The following is an 18,313-nucleotide window of genomic DNA, read 5'->3' on the forward strand; positions in this document are numbered from 1 at the left end:
AAATTGTAGCATTATCTTTAGCTGTATAAACAGAAACCAATGAAAAGGAGTCACTTTCTCCATCAAAGATTTCTAGGTTAAAGATTAAAGAGCAAACTAGACCCAGGTCCAAATGCCATGCCTCTGTCTTCAGCAAAGATGTTGATGAACTCAGTACAGAGAAGCAGAAGAGCAGTATAGAAATGCAAAAGTCTATATCTAAACTAGAAATAAATTCAAAGAATGCAATGTAATAAAGTATAGGAATTATATGATCTTTATCTCAAAACAATTAAATAATTAGGGCATAAAGTTACAGATGTAGCAGCAAGTATTTTTCATAAATCTCTCAAGTTTGGAAGTTATTATCCAGAGCTCTTGAAAGCAATCAAAGTGTCTTCCAGACTGCAGTTTCAAAAAGATTTGGGAAATTATTTAAGTAGATAATAGGCCATTAGTTTGATCCCAGTTGTAGTGCAGGATATAACTGCCTTAAGGGGAAAAGTAGAGACTTTATAATAAACAAAAAAGAAAAATACATAAAATAAACCTACTACCAAAACCACAAAGGTCTCTGAAACATAAATTTTACCATCTTTCTTCCATAATATTGCTCATTTCCTCTTTTGCTGTTGCTATTGATTGTTTTGGTTGAAATTTTTTATTTTGGTTTTTTGGGGGGCTTTTTGACTTCTGAGAAACAGTAGTGTTTTTAAGGTGACAAAAGTGAAATAGTTGTACAGGTGACTGAAAGAATTTTTAAATTTCTGGAGATAGCAATGGAAGCTGCTGAAAGGCTGAGAGTACCTCAGTGGATATTTTTATGAATGACATTGCCAAAAGATGCACAGAGTTAAGTTTACAGATGACAAGAAAGTGCAAGCACTTTGTGTTGAGATATCAAAAAAAAATGCCGAAGAAGGTGGTAAGACCCTGGCACAACACAGTACTATAAAGTAACAGCAACAAAACCACTCAGCTCTTGTACATGTCAGCATATTTGGTTACCTCCTAGTAGCTCTTCAACATATGTGAAGTAAACATTTTGAAGTTAACAGTGATTTCTTATTTGACATAGCAAATTATCATCAAAAGCACCAAAAATGTTCAATTCAGCTCTAGGATATACGTTAAGTGACAGAACACCAAGACATGAACTAAGGCCAGAGGAATGTGACCATTTAGGATAAGGAGTATATTCAGTTTTCTACATTCATAGATTCATGCAAAATTAATGTAGTGAAGAGGGGAGTTGTTGGAATCATCAAAAGAACACAATATATAGAGCAAAAAAATTATTGAGAAAATATTCAAGTACAAAAAAAAAAGTGGGAACAGAGCTAAATAAGAGAAAAACATACAAAAAGAAAGGGAAATCACTATTACCGAATTTAAACTGGAAATTAGTGATGTTTTTAACCTTACACAACTTAAAGTTGAATTCCTGAAGACATCTTAATTTAGAACACTTCAGCAGTTTTCCAATACAGTTTAAAAAATTATTTTGATAGTATTCTACTATAACAGAAAACTTGGTTCATTAATTAGCAGTTCTAAACCTTTGTTCTTAATTAAAGATGTCCTGTAGATTATGTGAACATTTAAGTACCTTGTATTTCTCATGTGCTTTAAAGCTTAAGGGAGTTTCTCAAAAACAATCTAGAAAAACAGGACACATTCAGTGCAAGTTTTTATTGACTTTCAGCAGCAACTGAAAGTACCAGGATTTAGTGAAGTACCAGGATTTTAAATTTGTCATACCACTACTTTTTGAACTTGGTACCAAATCCTAGATTTTTACATAGAAGTTATTTTGTTGTAGCAGATTAGTTAAAAAAAGATCTTAGCTTATGAGTATGCGTAATATTCTTAGGTATCCAGATGATTTTGTACATCTGAACCCACAATTTTTTTCTCAAAAGTTTCCATCCATTATTTCAAATGTTTCTCAGAAGATTTATGAAGAGGAATGAGCCATCTGGCATAAATATGTTTGTGTAACATCGTGTCTGATGGTCAGAGCACAGTACTTCTCATAGCTGTCCACACTCAACTGTGTAATACCATGCCACAGCTTCACACACCTGGAAATCATCACTGGAATATGCACTGCACATTTAAATATCATCTTTGGATAGGTCAGATGTACACATTATGTCTTACAGCATCCTTAAGCAGGTTTCTTTCCTAGTTTGTATGGGAAGCCACTGGAAAGTGGGAAATGAAATGGAGAGCATAACCACAGTGGGAGAGATCTAAAGTGGAGTTGGCAATGCTTTTATGTGGTTGCTCCTGGGAGACAAAGTCCTGGAGGGAGACTGGAACCTTAGGACTTATCTAGGAAATGTCTTCCTAAATTCTACTGTTCTTTCAGTTGTTTGGCCCTTGGGATTCCCTTCCCAACAAGACTGTGAGGCAAAGCTGCCTCCCCTTTCTTTTACTTCTCCTCATCCTCCTTCTTTGCACCTTTTCTTTCCTGGGTATTTCCATTTTCTACTTGACTGACATGAATTTTCAAATATGATGGAGAGTGGTTTTGTTCCCTCAAGAACCTGAGATGCATTTTTTCATGTCCTCTATACATCCATTCAGCTTCATTAGGTGATTCCAAACCTTTGCTTAAAGTGGGAGGGACTTGGCTCCTCCAAATTCCACCTGGAGATTCAGGGACTTGAGAGATATGGGGAGAAATGCCAGACAATGAAGACTGAGACAAATAATTCATTGGGTACCGCAGCCTTCTCAGGCTGATTGTTAAACAGCAGATTATTAATCTAAATAACATGTTTTCTGATGATGGATGTTTTCATATGACCTGTCATAATATTCACTATGCACAGTTCTCATGAGGCTTTTGTGATTTTAATGAGTAACAAGAGAACCTGAATAGGAGGTGACTATTCCACACATACCTAAAATTAGATTGTGTTGTTCAAATTTTTCTCTATGCCCCTGCATTCACCTCAGTTTAGGGAGATCTAAAGACATCTTTGGGTTTATCTTTCAGCTCTGGCCAGTGTCTATCTCTTCATTTCTCTTTCTATGCTAAATTAAAAAATACTGTCTAGCCTGGGGCTAAGCAGTAGTGAGCAGTCTGCTTGTTAAGCAGGTGCTGCTTCTTAGCTGCTTGTTCTTTGTGCTGTGCTCTGGAGGTCTACCAAAGGGCAGAAGAAACACAAGCAAACTTGCAAAATCAAGAGAAACAGAATCAATCTAAAAATTTGGTGAGGACCATTCTGGTGTGAATAGGTAGAATTTGATGCCAGCTGAATAACTGCATTTCTTCTAAGATATTTTTAATTACATATTCTTTCCTGAACTTGTCATTATCAAGGGAATTGTAAGTGTTAATCACACATTCAGAAATGAATACTAACTAATATATGGTGTCTATTCCTCATGATAATTTGGGGTAATTAAGATATACTATGATTTGTGTCATCAACTCTTACACAGAAAATTTAGAATACATTCACACATATCCATATGGAGAGCAAAGAAAAAAAACAATAAAGATGGAATATCTCTGTCTTGCTTAATTTTTCAGGGTTGCATTTAAGCAAACTTACTACTTTTAAAATCATTATTCACCAAATGCTGCATCACTATACAGACTTAGCGCAGACAGTACTGGTGACAGAGTAAATTATGACAGTGAATTATGAACTTTCACAATAGCTACCAATGCAATTACCTTTTCTGCAAATTAAACCAATGGGATACACTGCTGCCAGGTTATAATATTGCTTCTTCAAAAGTCCTTCAATATATGCAAGTCAAATGATGGGATATCTTGTATCCCTAATAAAACCAAAATAATAATCAAAGTGTAAACAACTGATCAATTGCAGTAATCAGTACAAAATCTGTATTGTCTATTTCATAGTGAGCTAATTAAAATTAATTTTCCAGTTAGTCATTACCATGTCTTGTAAAAATGCATTATTTTTGCATTTTACTTGCAGATATGATTGTTCATAGAAGGCTGTTCAAATTAGCACATTCAAATAACATTTATCTCACTCCTCAATTGTTCTCTGTACATGAACTTAAGGAAAAATTATGAGTATTTTGCATCTAAAATCTTACCAGCAAAAATACCTCTTCTTGGAGGCCTAATGAAATTATATCTTCCTGAAATTATAGGACTTCAGTAATATTGCCTAGCCCACCACATATTATCAGTGCATGCACCTCTGCTCTCTCTTCTGAGACCCTTAAGTCTACAATGAGTGGTTTATTTTGCCTAATTTCTTCTATTTCTGAAAGTTGCAAAGGAACAAGAATCAGCAGAATCACAATGTGAAATTAAACTGTCAGTTTCAGCTACATTAAAAGCTAATAACACTGATTGCCACTGAGATAGAGATCTGCTGAAAATAAGAATATCATAAAAGCCAAAAAAAATTAACTCTTTCCACCAGTTACTCTGCAGAGCAGTAATAGTCAACCCTGCTATTAACTCATCTATTTCAAAGCAGTTTTTAACGTCTTGAAGGTGGTCCTTCATCCAGTCACTTCCTGTAATCAATTGGCTTTTTCACCCTTTCACACACAGAAAAAATGTGGTTGTCAAGCCATCTTATGTTTTGCCTTTCGTGTCATTTGAAAAAGCAGTTGTAAGGATAAAACTCAACCAACACCTCACACCTTATTCCTCAGTAGATACATCCCTTGTGTTCCCAGTATCGGGCTTGCCTTGATTTCTTCTGCTTCACCATGAAATTTCTCGTGGCTTTTGATAGGCAACTTTGTGCACAGGACAGATCCACAGCAGGCATATCCACAGGGGTCTCCTGGTGCTCAGTCAGCTATAATGGAAGAAAAAGCAGCTCAAGTAAATATTCCAGTGGAAATAAAATTGCTCTGGTTTGTGTTGCTTAGATTAATACTTTGAATCTCACTCTAAATAAGATGTTTCTCCCTTGCTCTGGAGGGGGTGCCAGAAAGACTATTATCCTCTGCAGTAATATTTCTTTAATATTATATTTAATATTATTATGTTATATTATATATTTCTTTAATATTATATTAATATTATTAAGTATATTATATATATAATATACTTAAGTCTGATGAATAAGGTGAGCAAACAGATAAGACCTACATCTCTGTGGGCCACTCTGTGGCTGAAATGGAAAAGGACTTTGCTGAGTGAGTTCTTAAAATCCATATTATACCCCGAAAGAGACTTAAGTAATGAATTAAAGGCATGGTCCTACTGAGACAGAATTGCAGAATGAGCATAAAATGAAGGCATATTCTTATTTTACCACCTAAAATTCTTTCTAACAGAGGTTTTTGAAGGTAAAATCTTTCGGTGATTATACTTTCTCCCATGTAGCTCCCAACACCTTCTCAGTCCCTCACCACAATTTTGTAGCCACATGGGCAACTCTGACCTCATCTGACATGAGGCAGGCAATTCCCAGACAGGTAAAGGTCATGGTGCCTCTGATGGAAAAGTGGTTTATGACTTAGCTCATGGCCTGTTCCAACAGGCAGGCAGCACACATCCAACTCTGTCCTACAGCTGTATCCCACTTTTCACCTAGTCAGGTAGGAATGAGAGAAGAACCTGAGCATAATTGAGGAGATTCAGAACCGAGTTATGATGTGCTAGGAAAAGTGGGAAAGGAATAGGAAATTTCACAAGAAATTAGGCTTTAATTCCAGACCTTATTGTTCCAGAACTCATTAAACAGCTTGCTTTTCTACTTTCATCTAATCTGCAAATGCAGCATAGTTACAGACATTTGCATTAAGGAATTTGCACCTAATTTTTTTTCACTGCTGAAAAAGAGCAATAAAAATAGAAATGCAACACAATTAGCACACCTGGACACAAGGAGAGAGAATAAGACAGGGAAAAGGAAATAGAAAGGGAAATGGAAAGGGAAAGGGAAAGGAAAAAAAGAAAAAGAAAAAAGAAAACCCCAAACAAACAAACAAACAAACAAAAAAACCACCCCAAAAACAAAACAAAAACAATAAAACCCATGGTGTTTGATGTAAAATGTTAGGCAGTATTTTGACATTTCTGTCTCTGTATTCTTCCCTCTCTGACATTTCAACAGCCATTTAGCTGATTCACTTCTCCAGGCTTTACCCAAAAAATGGTGACATTTTTTGCTTGGTGAGATTTCTGCCACTTTAAAAAGTAGACTTTTCTCACTGAGAGATCAAACAAGAATTATCACAGGTTGGATGTGAGTGGGTAAGACCGTGGAACTGGGCTTTTCCATGTCAGCCAACTGCTCACACAGCTCTCAGCTGACATCTGTACAGCCCAAATCTTAAAAGATTTTAGCACATTTTATTCAAAACTCAAGAGCATCTCACCTTCACAAATCTTGGTTCTGCTACCTATTATTCAGAAACCTTCCATAAATGTCCAGTTACCAGGTTTTATTTGACATTCTGAGAGACTTATGTGGAAGAAGTGTATAAAACTATTCAGGTGCAGAAAGTAATATTAAATCAGGCTAGTGTTGAAAGATGATGATACTCAGTTTTCCCATCTTGGTCCTAATTTCACTCAAGTTCTTCTGAAGTGTTCAACAGGTCTCCAGATATCAGTAAGGATACTTGGAGCTTTCCTGGTGGCTCAAAAAAAAAAAAAAAAAAAGGCCAAAGTTGTTGAATAACCTCAATAATCTCAACACCAGCATTCTGCTGCTTAAATGGACTAAGCATCCTGAGACACAGGAGGAACATCCTAGTGATATTTAGCATGCTTTGTGTTCAACAGAATTTAACCAGGACAGGGACAGAGCTGCAGGGCTTTTTGAGCCCAGAAAGAAATATTCAGGCTGTAAATTGCTCTTTGGAAAATCACTAGGGGGTGAAAAACTGGTTTTCAAAGCAGACATTTAGGATCATATTGAGATTTAGAAATTGAATTGTCTGTTCCATAAAGGAACTGTTTAAAATCTAACCCTTTCTCTAATTAAGAAATGTGGTGACTTGTACTGCAAAATGAATTAATGGCTTTGCCAAACCAAAAGAAAAAAGAGGTACGTTATATTTTGAAAAGATGAAGAAATAAAGAAATTCCAGAGCAAAAGAAAATATTCTCACTAGCCAAAAAAGGATTTTGAACATTTGGAATTTTGTTGTTAGGAAAAATAGCAATTTATATAAAATGCAAATTAAGAGTTAATAGTTTTGTTACAGAATATAGGAGCATGACAAATTTGCATCTTTGACTTTAGTCTATTTATGAGAAAATTATTTCCAGAAGCTAAAGCTGAAGATTTGGTTTATGAAGTTTATAGGATTTTTGTTTTTTTTAGGAAAACCAAAGATAAATAATAATTTAATTTGTGATTCTAACCTTTGTTTGATATGATTCACTGAATTTCCATCTTTGTTTTAACAGTTCAAAACCAACTATGAAAAGAGAAAGTTTAAAGTAGCTATTCCATCCAATGACACATCCACAGTGACTTCCGTAATAAGCAACGTGTCAGAAGCAATGGAAGCTCTCACCCGAATGAAAGAGGAGATAGTTCCTGTTCCAGGTTCTGTGAATGGAGTGAATGCCCTTGGCTTGGTGGTGTTCTCAATAAGCTTTGGCCTGGTGATTGGGAGCATGAGGGAGCAAGGTCAGGCGTTGAAAGACTTCTTTGATAGCCTTAATGAGGCTATCATGAGATTGGTAGCTCTAATCATGTGGTAAGTGCCTCTTCGATAAACTCCTTTTTAAGCTACTAACAATATTTTTTCATCACAGTCAGGCACTGAGTAGCAAGAATCTATCTGGCAGAGAGTCTGACAATGAGATTGTATCTACCTTGGAACTTTTTTCATGACTGAACCCAAGAGCTGTAGCTCTCTGCGACCGGAATCTGCCCAAACACACCAACTCTTTCAGCGGGTTTCACTTATGACATGAGAAAAATCAGGGTCTATGGCAGAAGTTGCTACCCTTATCAGACCTATTCTATGTCTTCATAAAGATAGCAATCACAGCGGTAAGCTGTTGAAGTTTCCTTACATCCTAATCTGAATTCATTAAAGGAAACCGACAAGCCTCTCCCATAATCTTATTTCTACACAGCAAGACCTTGTTATCATAATTTTCCAGCACAACTGGTTCCTGCAGATCAGGAGTTTACATGTACGTCCTTGCATCATAGCTGTGCTGCTCACACATACACATAATTTTCCTGCTTTCTTTATTGTGTTCATTAGGAAAATAAAATAAATACCTTTTCCCTCAAGATATGAAATCTTCTCAAAAATTACGATCCAGTATTCTACAGGTAGAAGGCTAACTATGAAAAGAAATTATATCTTACTGCCTTCTTTGCTACAGGTAAAAACCAAATGAACTCCAAGTATCTAATAAGGAGGCCACATATATACTGCCATACTAGAGATGAAACCAAAAATAAGTATATTTGCTTCATTAACTAAAATCTTTCCTCCTTCACAAGCACGTTTAAAATGTTAAAGCAGCGGCTTTGGGAAAATTTCCACATGGACTTGATGACATAAAGGGCAGTTGAGATGTAATGAATAGAATCAGTTCTATGGCATTTTGCTGTGAGAAGACAAGTAGACATTTATAGGAGTAGGGCTGTACCTAAATTACTGCTGCAGCAGAATTATGTTTGAGTTTTATGCTCAGCACCAGCTCTTTCTTCACCTCTAGCTGAGCTCCCTGATAGGCAAAAGCAGTTCATCCTGCCTGTGCAGCCAACCTTCGATGTACAGATTTCTTCATGGTGATGAGTGTATTATCCAGTGCCCCACTGGATGAAATGTAACGCAGCCAGAATTGATGCCTGGAAAATAGAACAGATCTTCCCAAGAACATTAGAGTGAACATAAATGCAACTCTTTAGTTGAGACCTTTCGGGTACACTGTAGGTCAAAAGTTGCACACGGTATATTAATTCTACAATTTTTATATGCTTAGTCCATTATTATACTTATCATACACTGTCCAATTAAAAGATTATTTGGTTAGGTAATTTTTTTGGGGTCCTGCCCCACTGGAAATAGTCTAGAGGTTTCTTTTGTCCCACTTTTGACACTTGTGGTCCAGATTCTGGTTAGAAAACAGAACACCCTTGTACTCTTCTTGGAATAAAATGAAACAATATTTAGGAATGTATTTATAACGTTAGCTTATTGTTCTTAAATACAGGGAAAAAAGGTAGGAAAAATATTAGAAGCTATAGCCAAAGCTACAAAGCTGCAATTATGTGAAATAAAATAAAATAAAATAAAATAAAATAAAATAAAGTAAAATAAAATAATAAAATAACATAACATAACATAAAATAAAAAGCTAAAAATCTTAGGCATCAGAAGCAGCTTGAAATCTTCAGAAGTTATCAGACTTCTGCGTGGGTTCTTTCCCCAAGGAAACTTCCTTTCCCTGTGGGAAGCAACACTGGAATAGAACTGGGTGTTTGGTATAGTACACACAGGCATTGGCTGTGTGTATAGTACACACAGTGTTGGTATAGTTCACACAGGCATTGGCTAAACTAGCTTTTATATTACACTTGAATTCCAAGGAGAATTCATTTCCCTACCTGTCCAAAAAGGCTTCTTGAAATCCTCACCAGAGGTTGAATCCACTGAATCCCAGCGAAAATATTCACTGCTGTAGTTCAATCAAGGCTGAATTGTTAAGAGTTGAAAAATTTTTAACTGTTCCTGAATAGGAGCATCCTACCAGTGAAATTATTCATTTATGTGTACAAACACAAACAGTTGGATAGGAGACCAAATCTCTACTTTGTCTTGTAATGCTGTTTTGATTTCTTACTTGCAGGTATGCTCCACTTGGAATTCTCTTCTTGATTGCTGGAAAAATTGTTGAGATGGAAGATATGGGTGTGATCGGTGGCCAGCTTGCCATGTACACTGTAACAGTTATCATTGGTTTGCTAATTCATGCTGTCATTGTCCTACCTCTTCTCTACTTCGTGATCACTCGTAAGAATCCGTGGGTATTTATTGGAGGCTTAATCCAGGCATTAGTCACAGCTTTGGGAACATCTTCCAGGTATAACACAATATTTTAAAGCCGTATCTTTTCTTAGTATTACTGGTTTAAGAAACAATTTTGCTTCATTTTTGGTGTTTGATATTCGAAGTAGTTTGTAATGGCTTAATAATGCAGTACAGAGCTAGCAAAGAATATGCATGGGGAAATGGAGCAGCAAACAGAAGAGTCCTGAGGGGATTCCTACTGGCAGATGACATTTTGTGCCCAAAACCCTGATAGCCAAGTATGGATACAGAACCTACAACAGAAATCCACTTTTGCTCTTGCAAGTGGTCAGAGTTATGTCATGTGAATTTTAAAAATTGTTTGCATCTATGACAGAAAGAAACATTGCAATAAAGCGTACATTTTTATACCATTTGACCTTTCATAAAACATCAGCAGTTTTGGTAGATTTTAAAAACATGTCCTAAAGACAGGGAGTTTCAGTCAGATATTCTGTGATGCTAAATTCAAGTCCTTGGTTTTTGAGGTTATTTTAAATAAAAACCTAGGCTGATGCAAGACAGCATACTATACCGCAAGTGGATTTAAAAACCATTATAATTCAACTGTAAGATGACTGTCAGCAAAGATGTTTTTCTAACACAGTCTTCCACAGCCCCTCTTTATTTTTGGTCAGTATTTTATTGATATTCATAGAGTTTTCAAAGACTAGAAAGTTTGCTAAGTATTTAGCAATGAAGGTTTCACTGGGATCGAGTAACCTGAATTGCTGTGTCTTGGAAAACCTCTACTTTGGCATGATCAGATGAAGACATGCAGGCCTGGCTCAGAGTTAACTTTCTTCACAGCTGCTCATATAGTGCCATGTTTTATATTTTTAGCCAAAACAACAATGAACACATGTTGACATTTTAGCTGTTGCTAAGTATTTGCACAGCATCACGATCTTCTCTGACTCTCGTTCTGCCCCCACAGTGAGTTGAGAGGTTCACAGTGGGTTGGCAGGGCACTCAGCCAGACAGATGAACCAAAGTAAATAGATAATTCATGTACATACATCATGCTCAGCAATAAAGGGGGAAAAGGATTTCAGGGAGGCTGGCCACATATTACTGCAGAACTTGCTGGCCACTGGTCCGTCTGTGGGAGTGGTGCCTAAGTATCACTTGTATTGTTTTATTTTCTTCTGCTCTTCTTTCAAACTTCTCCCACACTTACTAAACAATTTTATTCTCAACCCCTCCATTTTCGTGTTCTTGCTGTTCCTATCTGTTTGCCTGTTCCACCAAGGTGTGGAGATAAATGAGTGGCTGTGTGGTGCTCAGCTACCTATTGGTGTTAGCCCATAGGTGGGAAAATAATGCAACCATCAATCAAAATGCCCTTTGCAGGGGAGCCCACAAACAAGAAGAGAAAACAAGCTTGTTACTGGAGGTTTGAATAGTCCAGTTGGTATACCTCCAAGAAAACAATGCTTAAAGATGATTCAATCACAGCTCCATGACTTAAAACTGAGAAGTAGGAATTTTAAACAGATTCTTGTGCCTGACAGAAGAACTTTGTGACAAAACACTAAAATTTAAACATTCTGAGACTAGGGATTACATGGAGAATGTCAGTAATTAACATTTGGAAAAAGTTTCCAAGAGCATTAGGAGAACTTTCACCATCAGAAATGCTTAAATTCAGTATTTGCATTTAGAAACCCCTATTCTGGTAGAGGACAGAAAAACTAAGAACTGTCTCGTGATTATAATGTGACATTTTTTTCTTTCCCTCTTTGCAGAATTTATATCATATATTATCTTTTCTCTTTCTGTTTCAGTTCTGCAACACTACCTGTTACATTTAAGTGTCTAGAAGAAATAAATGGAGTGGACAAACGAGTTACAAGATTTGTACTCCCAGTTGGTGCTACAATTAACATGGATGGAACTGCTTTATACGAGGCTTTGGCTGCAATTTTCATTGCACAGGTCAACAACTTTGATCTGAACTTTGGACAGATTATCACAATCAGGTATGGAAACCACTATTACCTTCATTTAGTAAAAGCACGTCTGTGGTGACCCCTTCTTCCTGGTTTAAGTGGGATTAAACAAAAGCATCTTGAACTAAAAACAAGAACTGCTACAATATCATATTATCTGTAATTTACACCTTCTTCACACAGAAGGACCCCCAGGACATATTCTCATTCAGATAAACTTTTAGCAAAACTCTAACGTGGTGCACCCCTTACTACTTTAATAAAGACAAGTACAAAATTTAATTAGTTTCAAGTTTTTCTTTCTTAAGAACTCATGGAGCTGTTGGGACCTACAGACTTACAATGAGTACTAGGTAGTTTATAATGCATGTACAAAGCTGAAGCATAAAGTCATCACAGTCTTATTGCTAGAAGAGGAAGTGTTTTTCTGATTTCAGATGGCTATCGGGGTTAGCTGCGTAAGGAACAGCAATACGATTTTAATACAATTTTAGTTCTGTCAGCTGATAGAAATGGTGAGCACAGGTTATGTTTTCAAGAACACAAACCTTCTTGTTTGAAATATAACAGCAAACAACCCATTACTTATACCATTGAATGATAACTGATCTGCTTTAATTTCATTTTGTTCAGCACAATTTAAGGAAAAAGGATGATTGGTATTTGTGCAGAAGACAGGAATGTCAGCAAGGGGTCAAGCGAGCATTGTGGGACAAAGACACATATCTATCACACAGGAACACTGAAAGTTCAGATACAGTGCTTCATAAAACCCACCAGTTTGTTTCAATATTCATTAACCGAAGGCAAAACTCTTCCTTCATCCTCCAAGGAAATAGTTTCATGTTCATTAATACTAGAGCTGCTCCCTGGCAAACCACCTGAGGAAAAAAATTCTCCCTATACCAGGTGTCAACAAGCATATTTCTATGAAGTTACTGGAGTGTATGACTCAGGGTTTCTGGCAGCTTTCTGTTTTCTGATGCCAGAATACCAACTGCTGGAGGACAGAGACCTGGTATGAAGTTATAGTGAGGTGGACAGAGAGCAGAAGTTCTTGTGTTAGATCTGCCAGGACAGAACTACCTCCTCAGCTTTTCTTTTAATGTGTTTGAACTCGTGGAGAGAGTTTTTTCGGTGGGTGGGGATATGTTAACTATAAGGGTTTTTTCTGTCCCTTGGCATCTAGTTGGGAATTTATCACTAACAAAATTGTTTCAAGGTTTCTAAATAGAGGTTTTGGTATTGGATCAAGGGTCATAGTCTAGGCTCATCTTTTTATTTACTACTGAGTAAATGCCTTCTTGCTTTATATTTGGTTTTAAAGTTTGACAGATGATAAGGAGAGCTTTTTTTACAGTTTAATTGCAGAAATCATTTAATTGTTCTTGCCATCTCTTTGCACAGCATCACTGCTACAGCTGCCAGTATTGGGGCTGCAGGCATTCCTCAAGCTGGACTGGTCACTATGGTCATTGTTCTCACATCAGTGGGTTTGCCTACAGATGATATCACTCTTATCATCGCAGTGGACTGGTTCTTGTAAGTATTTTTATGGAGTTGTTAAAGGCTTAGACCATATTTAGAAGTGAAAGTCAGGCACATTGTGGCTATACTACACTGTTTCGCTCTAGAAGGCAGTTGGAAAGAAGTGTTAAAAAGAACCACTATTTCTTGCTAGTAAGGTATTTTCTTAGAGCAAATGGTGAGGGGTATTGCTTACTTATGGTTCCTTTTGCATGCAAATTTTACATAGAAACCCGTATTGTTCAGATACTAAGAAAACTTTCAGATACACCGCAATTAAATAAGCAAAGAATTGCTTTATTCTTTTATTTTTTGTAGGATGATAATGAAAAATTTTCAGTCACTCAGACTCAGAACTGGTTCAGATCCAAACAATTCATTGCAGCCTTGTTGACTATCTAATCTAGGAAAGGTTCATCTGTCTACCCCATGAAAGAAGAAATTAAAAATAATGGTGTAACTGACAGCACAAAGTATTGCCCCTCAGTTTTTCCATTCATCTATCTGGCACCTTTAAATATATATACCTAGGTTGAGGAAATAAATGAAAGGAAGACTTTTTCCAACCTCTATTTCATCTAACACCTATTATTTAACCTTTCTGGGGGCTTTTACCATTCAATCTTCTCAAGTGATCCCTGAAAAAGTTGCCTGTGCTGTTATCAGAACACAGTGTATTCAAATGATTATCCAACCCCCTGATGTAGGTGCGTGCTTACCTACTGACACTGCCAGTCACCCCTTGTCAAGCTGCCTTCTGCAACTGCTGGGCAGAGCCCTCTGAGAGGGATGAATTTTTGTAAGTTTGATTTGAGTCATTCCTGCACAATTCCACCCTAAATTACACATCATATCTTCTGGTCAGGAGACAAACAAACCGAACAAAGTAAATTCTTGCTGGTTTACACGTTCAAAGGATATAAACCCAAACTCTTGATACCCAAGAGTATCAAAATGCCTCCAAGAGGCCATATGCTCCCTTTGCCATCCTCATCACACGACCATTTCTTGCTGTGAAGTTGCTTAGAGTATTAACATATTTTGTGACTCCACATCTCACTGTATTTGTTAATGTCTGTGGAAGAAACCAGTGGCATTCGGAGTTCAGATAAGCCAACGCATACAAAACGGGTGACTCACCTGGCACCTGTTTGAGGGCCATTCCTGCCCCTAGTCTGCTTGCTTCCCTGAGCAAGGGATGGAAGTCACTCACTGCTTTTTCCCTAGGGACCGTCTTCGTACCACTACCAACGTCTTGGGAGACTCCATTGGAGCGGGAATTGTTGAACATTTATCACGGCATGAGCTGAAGAACAGGGATGCTGAGATGGGTAATTCCGTGATAGAGGAGAACGAGATGAAGAAACCGTACCAGCTGATCGCGCAAGAAAACGAGAATGAGAAACCAATAGATAGTGAAACCAAGATGTAGGCTAGAGAAAGCGTGAGTTCAGCACTACAAGTGTGGGAAAACACACACGTTTTCCGGCGATTTATATCTTGAATTCACCAACTTCATCCATTCCTTGATTTCTCCCTTTATGCTCGCACTGGAAAGAATTAATGAAAATATATTCCAAACTAGCAGCGATCATGGTATATGTTGGCTTCCCACTTAAAAAAAATTAACAGGCAACAACACTGGTCCTGCTAGACATATGCTAACTGGGGATAAAAAAAGAGATTGTGTATATGTTACTCAGTCCTGTGAATCTTTTTTTTTTTCTTTTTTTTTTATGAACTGGAAAGTAAAAACAGATAACAGAGCCTGAAAATGGTTTTATTTTTTTAAATACCTGTTGCGAAATTCTTAACATCTATAAACACACAATCAACACTTTTAACTTGATAACTGCATCCAGCTAAGTAAATTAACAGGACTTTTGCTATTCTATCTGATTTTTTTTCTCTAGTGTTATATTATTGTTCAAATACTAGCAGGAAAATAAAAAGCAGGAGATTAATTGAGGGGATAAAAAGGGGGAAGATATATAAATAAAGAAAAGAGGATACCCCCAAATCAGCACTTTTACCAGCTGAGATGAAATATTTCTGAGAAAGTTATTTTATCTAGTTTTTTTAATTAGATTCAGCTGATTTTTATAAAAATTTAGCCTAGTTGGCTCCCACTGACTCACAAACATTTAAATATGCATGTATGTACTTCCAATCTGGATTTGCTCCCTTAATTTCAACATCACAACCCAGTTAAACAATCAGTGTGTGTGTTTGTAGGAGCAAGGCTCTGGTCTGGGACAGAAAATGTGTCTTCATCTCTGGATGGAAAAATTTGTATGCTCTGGATGCACTAATGAGCTACTTAATAAGCAATTATAAGAAGGCAATGCCAGCCTTCTACAGAAGGTACAGAGGGTGAGATGTTCAGCTCCTAAATGGGCTGCATTCTGAATCTGAATCCCTGAGACCAGCAGAGGTTTTCTGATTGGAAACCTCCCAAATTCTTGATCCACTAATAAATTATAGAGGTATGAACAGGATTTGCATTTTGCCATCTGAAGAAGGCTCCCTGTCTTAATGGGAATTTTTTAATTCCTAGAGAGTTTACCAGTAGCACCTGAAAAAGAAGATAAAAGCCTTTAGAAAATAAAATTAATGGATGCTTTTGTATTTTTATTAGGAAAAGATATGCAAACTAAAATAATAAATACTATAATATATGTTGAAATTTTAATTAGAAAGGGTTTTTAAAATGAAATATGTAGGTAATTTTCAGGTAATAGATAAGAAAATAATAAAAAAAGAAAACAATGCACTTGTAATACAGTGGCTTTTTTGCTCAAGATTATTCCCTGAAAAAGTCCTTTTCTAGAAATACAAATTATGTACTTTTTCCTTTTTGCCTTTCATTATTAGAGAGGTTAAACCAGAAAGTTTTATAATGCAGATACAGTTGGGAGCAAGAAAAACAATAAATGGACAGGCACAATAATTTTCAATTAGCTGTTTTATGGAAATATTCAGATTTCTTCTTTATTTGTCCCCTTGCCAAAATAATCCTGATGACAGAAATGAAGGATCCCTTTGCATTGTTCCAGCTGCCGTTCAAAAAACATTCAATATGTTCCATTTGTCACTTAAAATCCATCAGTAAGGTGTACAAGTAACTGTAGTGAAAATGTTAGCATGCTGGTCAAAGACAAACCTTTTCCCAGGCAAGATTGGGTTTTTGGGACTGAAAATTCCTATCAATCTTCTCTAGCTGAGTAATTCAGAAAATATGAGCAAGAACTCTCAAGTGAATGAAGTGAGCAGGGTTTAATATAGGTTACTGAGCATCAAACCAAGAAAGCTCTAAATGAATCTCTAAATGAATGACCGAAAGAAAACATGGGTTGTTTTTTTTAATTTTCAGTTTTGGTTTGATTTTTTTTTTTTTTTTTTGCTAACAGAATGCAAATCTAGGATACAGACAGGCATTTTCTGATATATAATTAGAGATATTTTTATATAGATACTGTATTCAGAATGTGTGTATAAACATTAACTGTAGAATTTCTGGCATAACATTTTAAATTTTTGTTAAGATTTTGTTTGGAAATACATTGCAAAGACAATGTAAAAGGCTGTCTTTCTATGACATCAGCTGAGAAAAATGAATTGTGTCACAAAGAATGTGATCTTTTTTTATACTAACTTTGTTTCTTATGGAAATCAGGTATTATAGAAAGATTCCCTTCCCCATCCCTCACCGGTTCTGCATTGGCATGCACCCAGAGTGGATTGAGAAACATTACTTTGTAGATGTATTTTCAATAAAAATAGTTTTACATTACTGCTCTTACTGTGATTTAGGTTTCTTTCAAAGGCTCTGTAATACAAGCTTTGCACAAACTCAGAGATGAGGAACCCGTGGTGTGGGATTTCAGGAATTACAGGCCATTTTGTACAGCAGGGCTTTGAACAGGGCTTCTTCACTACAAGTACTTACTTAGTTTCATGATCAAAAATAAAGAAATAAAGGGTGGGAGGCAGAAACAATAATAATTAAAGAAACCAGCATTTACCCCACCGAAGTTCATTAAATTCAAGTTTATAAATACATATTAACATCTGCAAAATCTAAAAAAAACCCAGAAAATAAAAAAAAACCCACAAAGTAAACAATAGCAACAACAACAAAAAAGTGTGATTAGATGATCCAAACCCCAAATTCAGCTTTGTAACATTACAACCTTCTTAGACAATCCACTGTTACACCCATGAAAGTAGTTTATAATGCTGGGTTCATATGGCAAAACCTTCAGCTAGCAGTTATCATCTAATGGAAATTAATATCTCATCAGAGGCTCTGAAAAGGTATAAAAGATACAAGCCAAATCACTTGTGTCTGGGGACTTGTGCTGTTTGGAGCAAATGGAGACAGCAGGGAGAAGTCCTGCCTTCCTGAACATACATCAGCAAAACAATCTGACCTCTACAAACATGTCTGTGGTGTTTTAAGTGTTAACAAATTTTGTGAAAAAAATTTGAGATGAAAGAGGTTCAGAGAAGGCATGGTGTTACAGGGCACATGAACATAACTTTTAAAAATTTTATTCTAGTTACATGCATTTTTATTCACCCAGTCCAGGTAGGTATCTTTGTGCCTCTGGAACTACTGCCATGATGGAAAGAGTGTAAAGAAAGAGGGCTAGTGTATCACAGAATCATTTAGGTTGGAAAATACCTCCAAGATCATAGAGTCCAGCCTTTGACTGATCAATATTTTGTCAACTAGACCATTGCACTGAGGGCCATGTCCATCCTTTTCCTGAACACCTCCAGGGACGATGACTCCAACACCTCCCTGGGCAGCCTGTTCCAGTACCTGACAGCCTTTT

At 36.5% G+C, this 18,313-nt stretch overlaps 1 protein-coding gene across 4 annotated transcripts in view; it reads left to right on the forward strand.

Moving 5' to 3' along the window:
- The window catches only part of SLC1A3 (solute carrier family 1 member 3), a gene marked incomplete at both ends in the record, with an annotated part of 60,265 nt that extends 45,361 nt beyond the window's left edge, over positions 1–14,904 (forward strand). For 2 of the 4 annotated variants that reach the window (XM_084224786.1, XM_084224788.1), the window contains 5 exons: positions 7,361–7,656; positions 9,773–10,006; positions 11,781–11,975; positions 13,353–13,487; positions 14,700–14,904. In XM_084224786.1, the coding sequence (XP_084080912.1) occupies positions 7,361–7,656; positions 9,773–10,006; positions 11,781–11,975; positions 13,353–13,487; positions 14,700–14,904 (1,065 nt within the window). The remainder of the gene's footprint in view (positions 1–7,360; positions 7,657–9,772; positions 10,007–11,780; positions 11,976–13,352; positions 13,488–14,699) is intronic. The other 2 variants (XM_084224787.1, XM_084224789.1) reach the window with 2 other exon arrangements.
- Positions 14,905–18,313: the final 3,409 nt, after the last annotated feature.

Source organism: Fringilla coelebs, assembly GCF_963513975.1.
Source record: "Fringilla coelebs genome assembly, chromosome: Z".
NCBI classification, from domain to species: domain Eukaryota; kingdom Metazoa; phylum Chordata; class Aves; order Passeriformes; family Fringillidae; genus Fringilla; species Fringilla coelebs.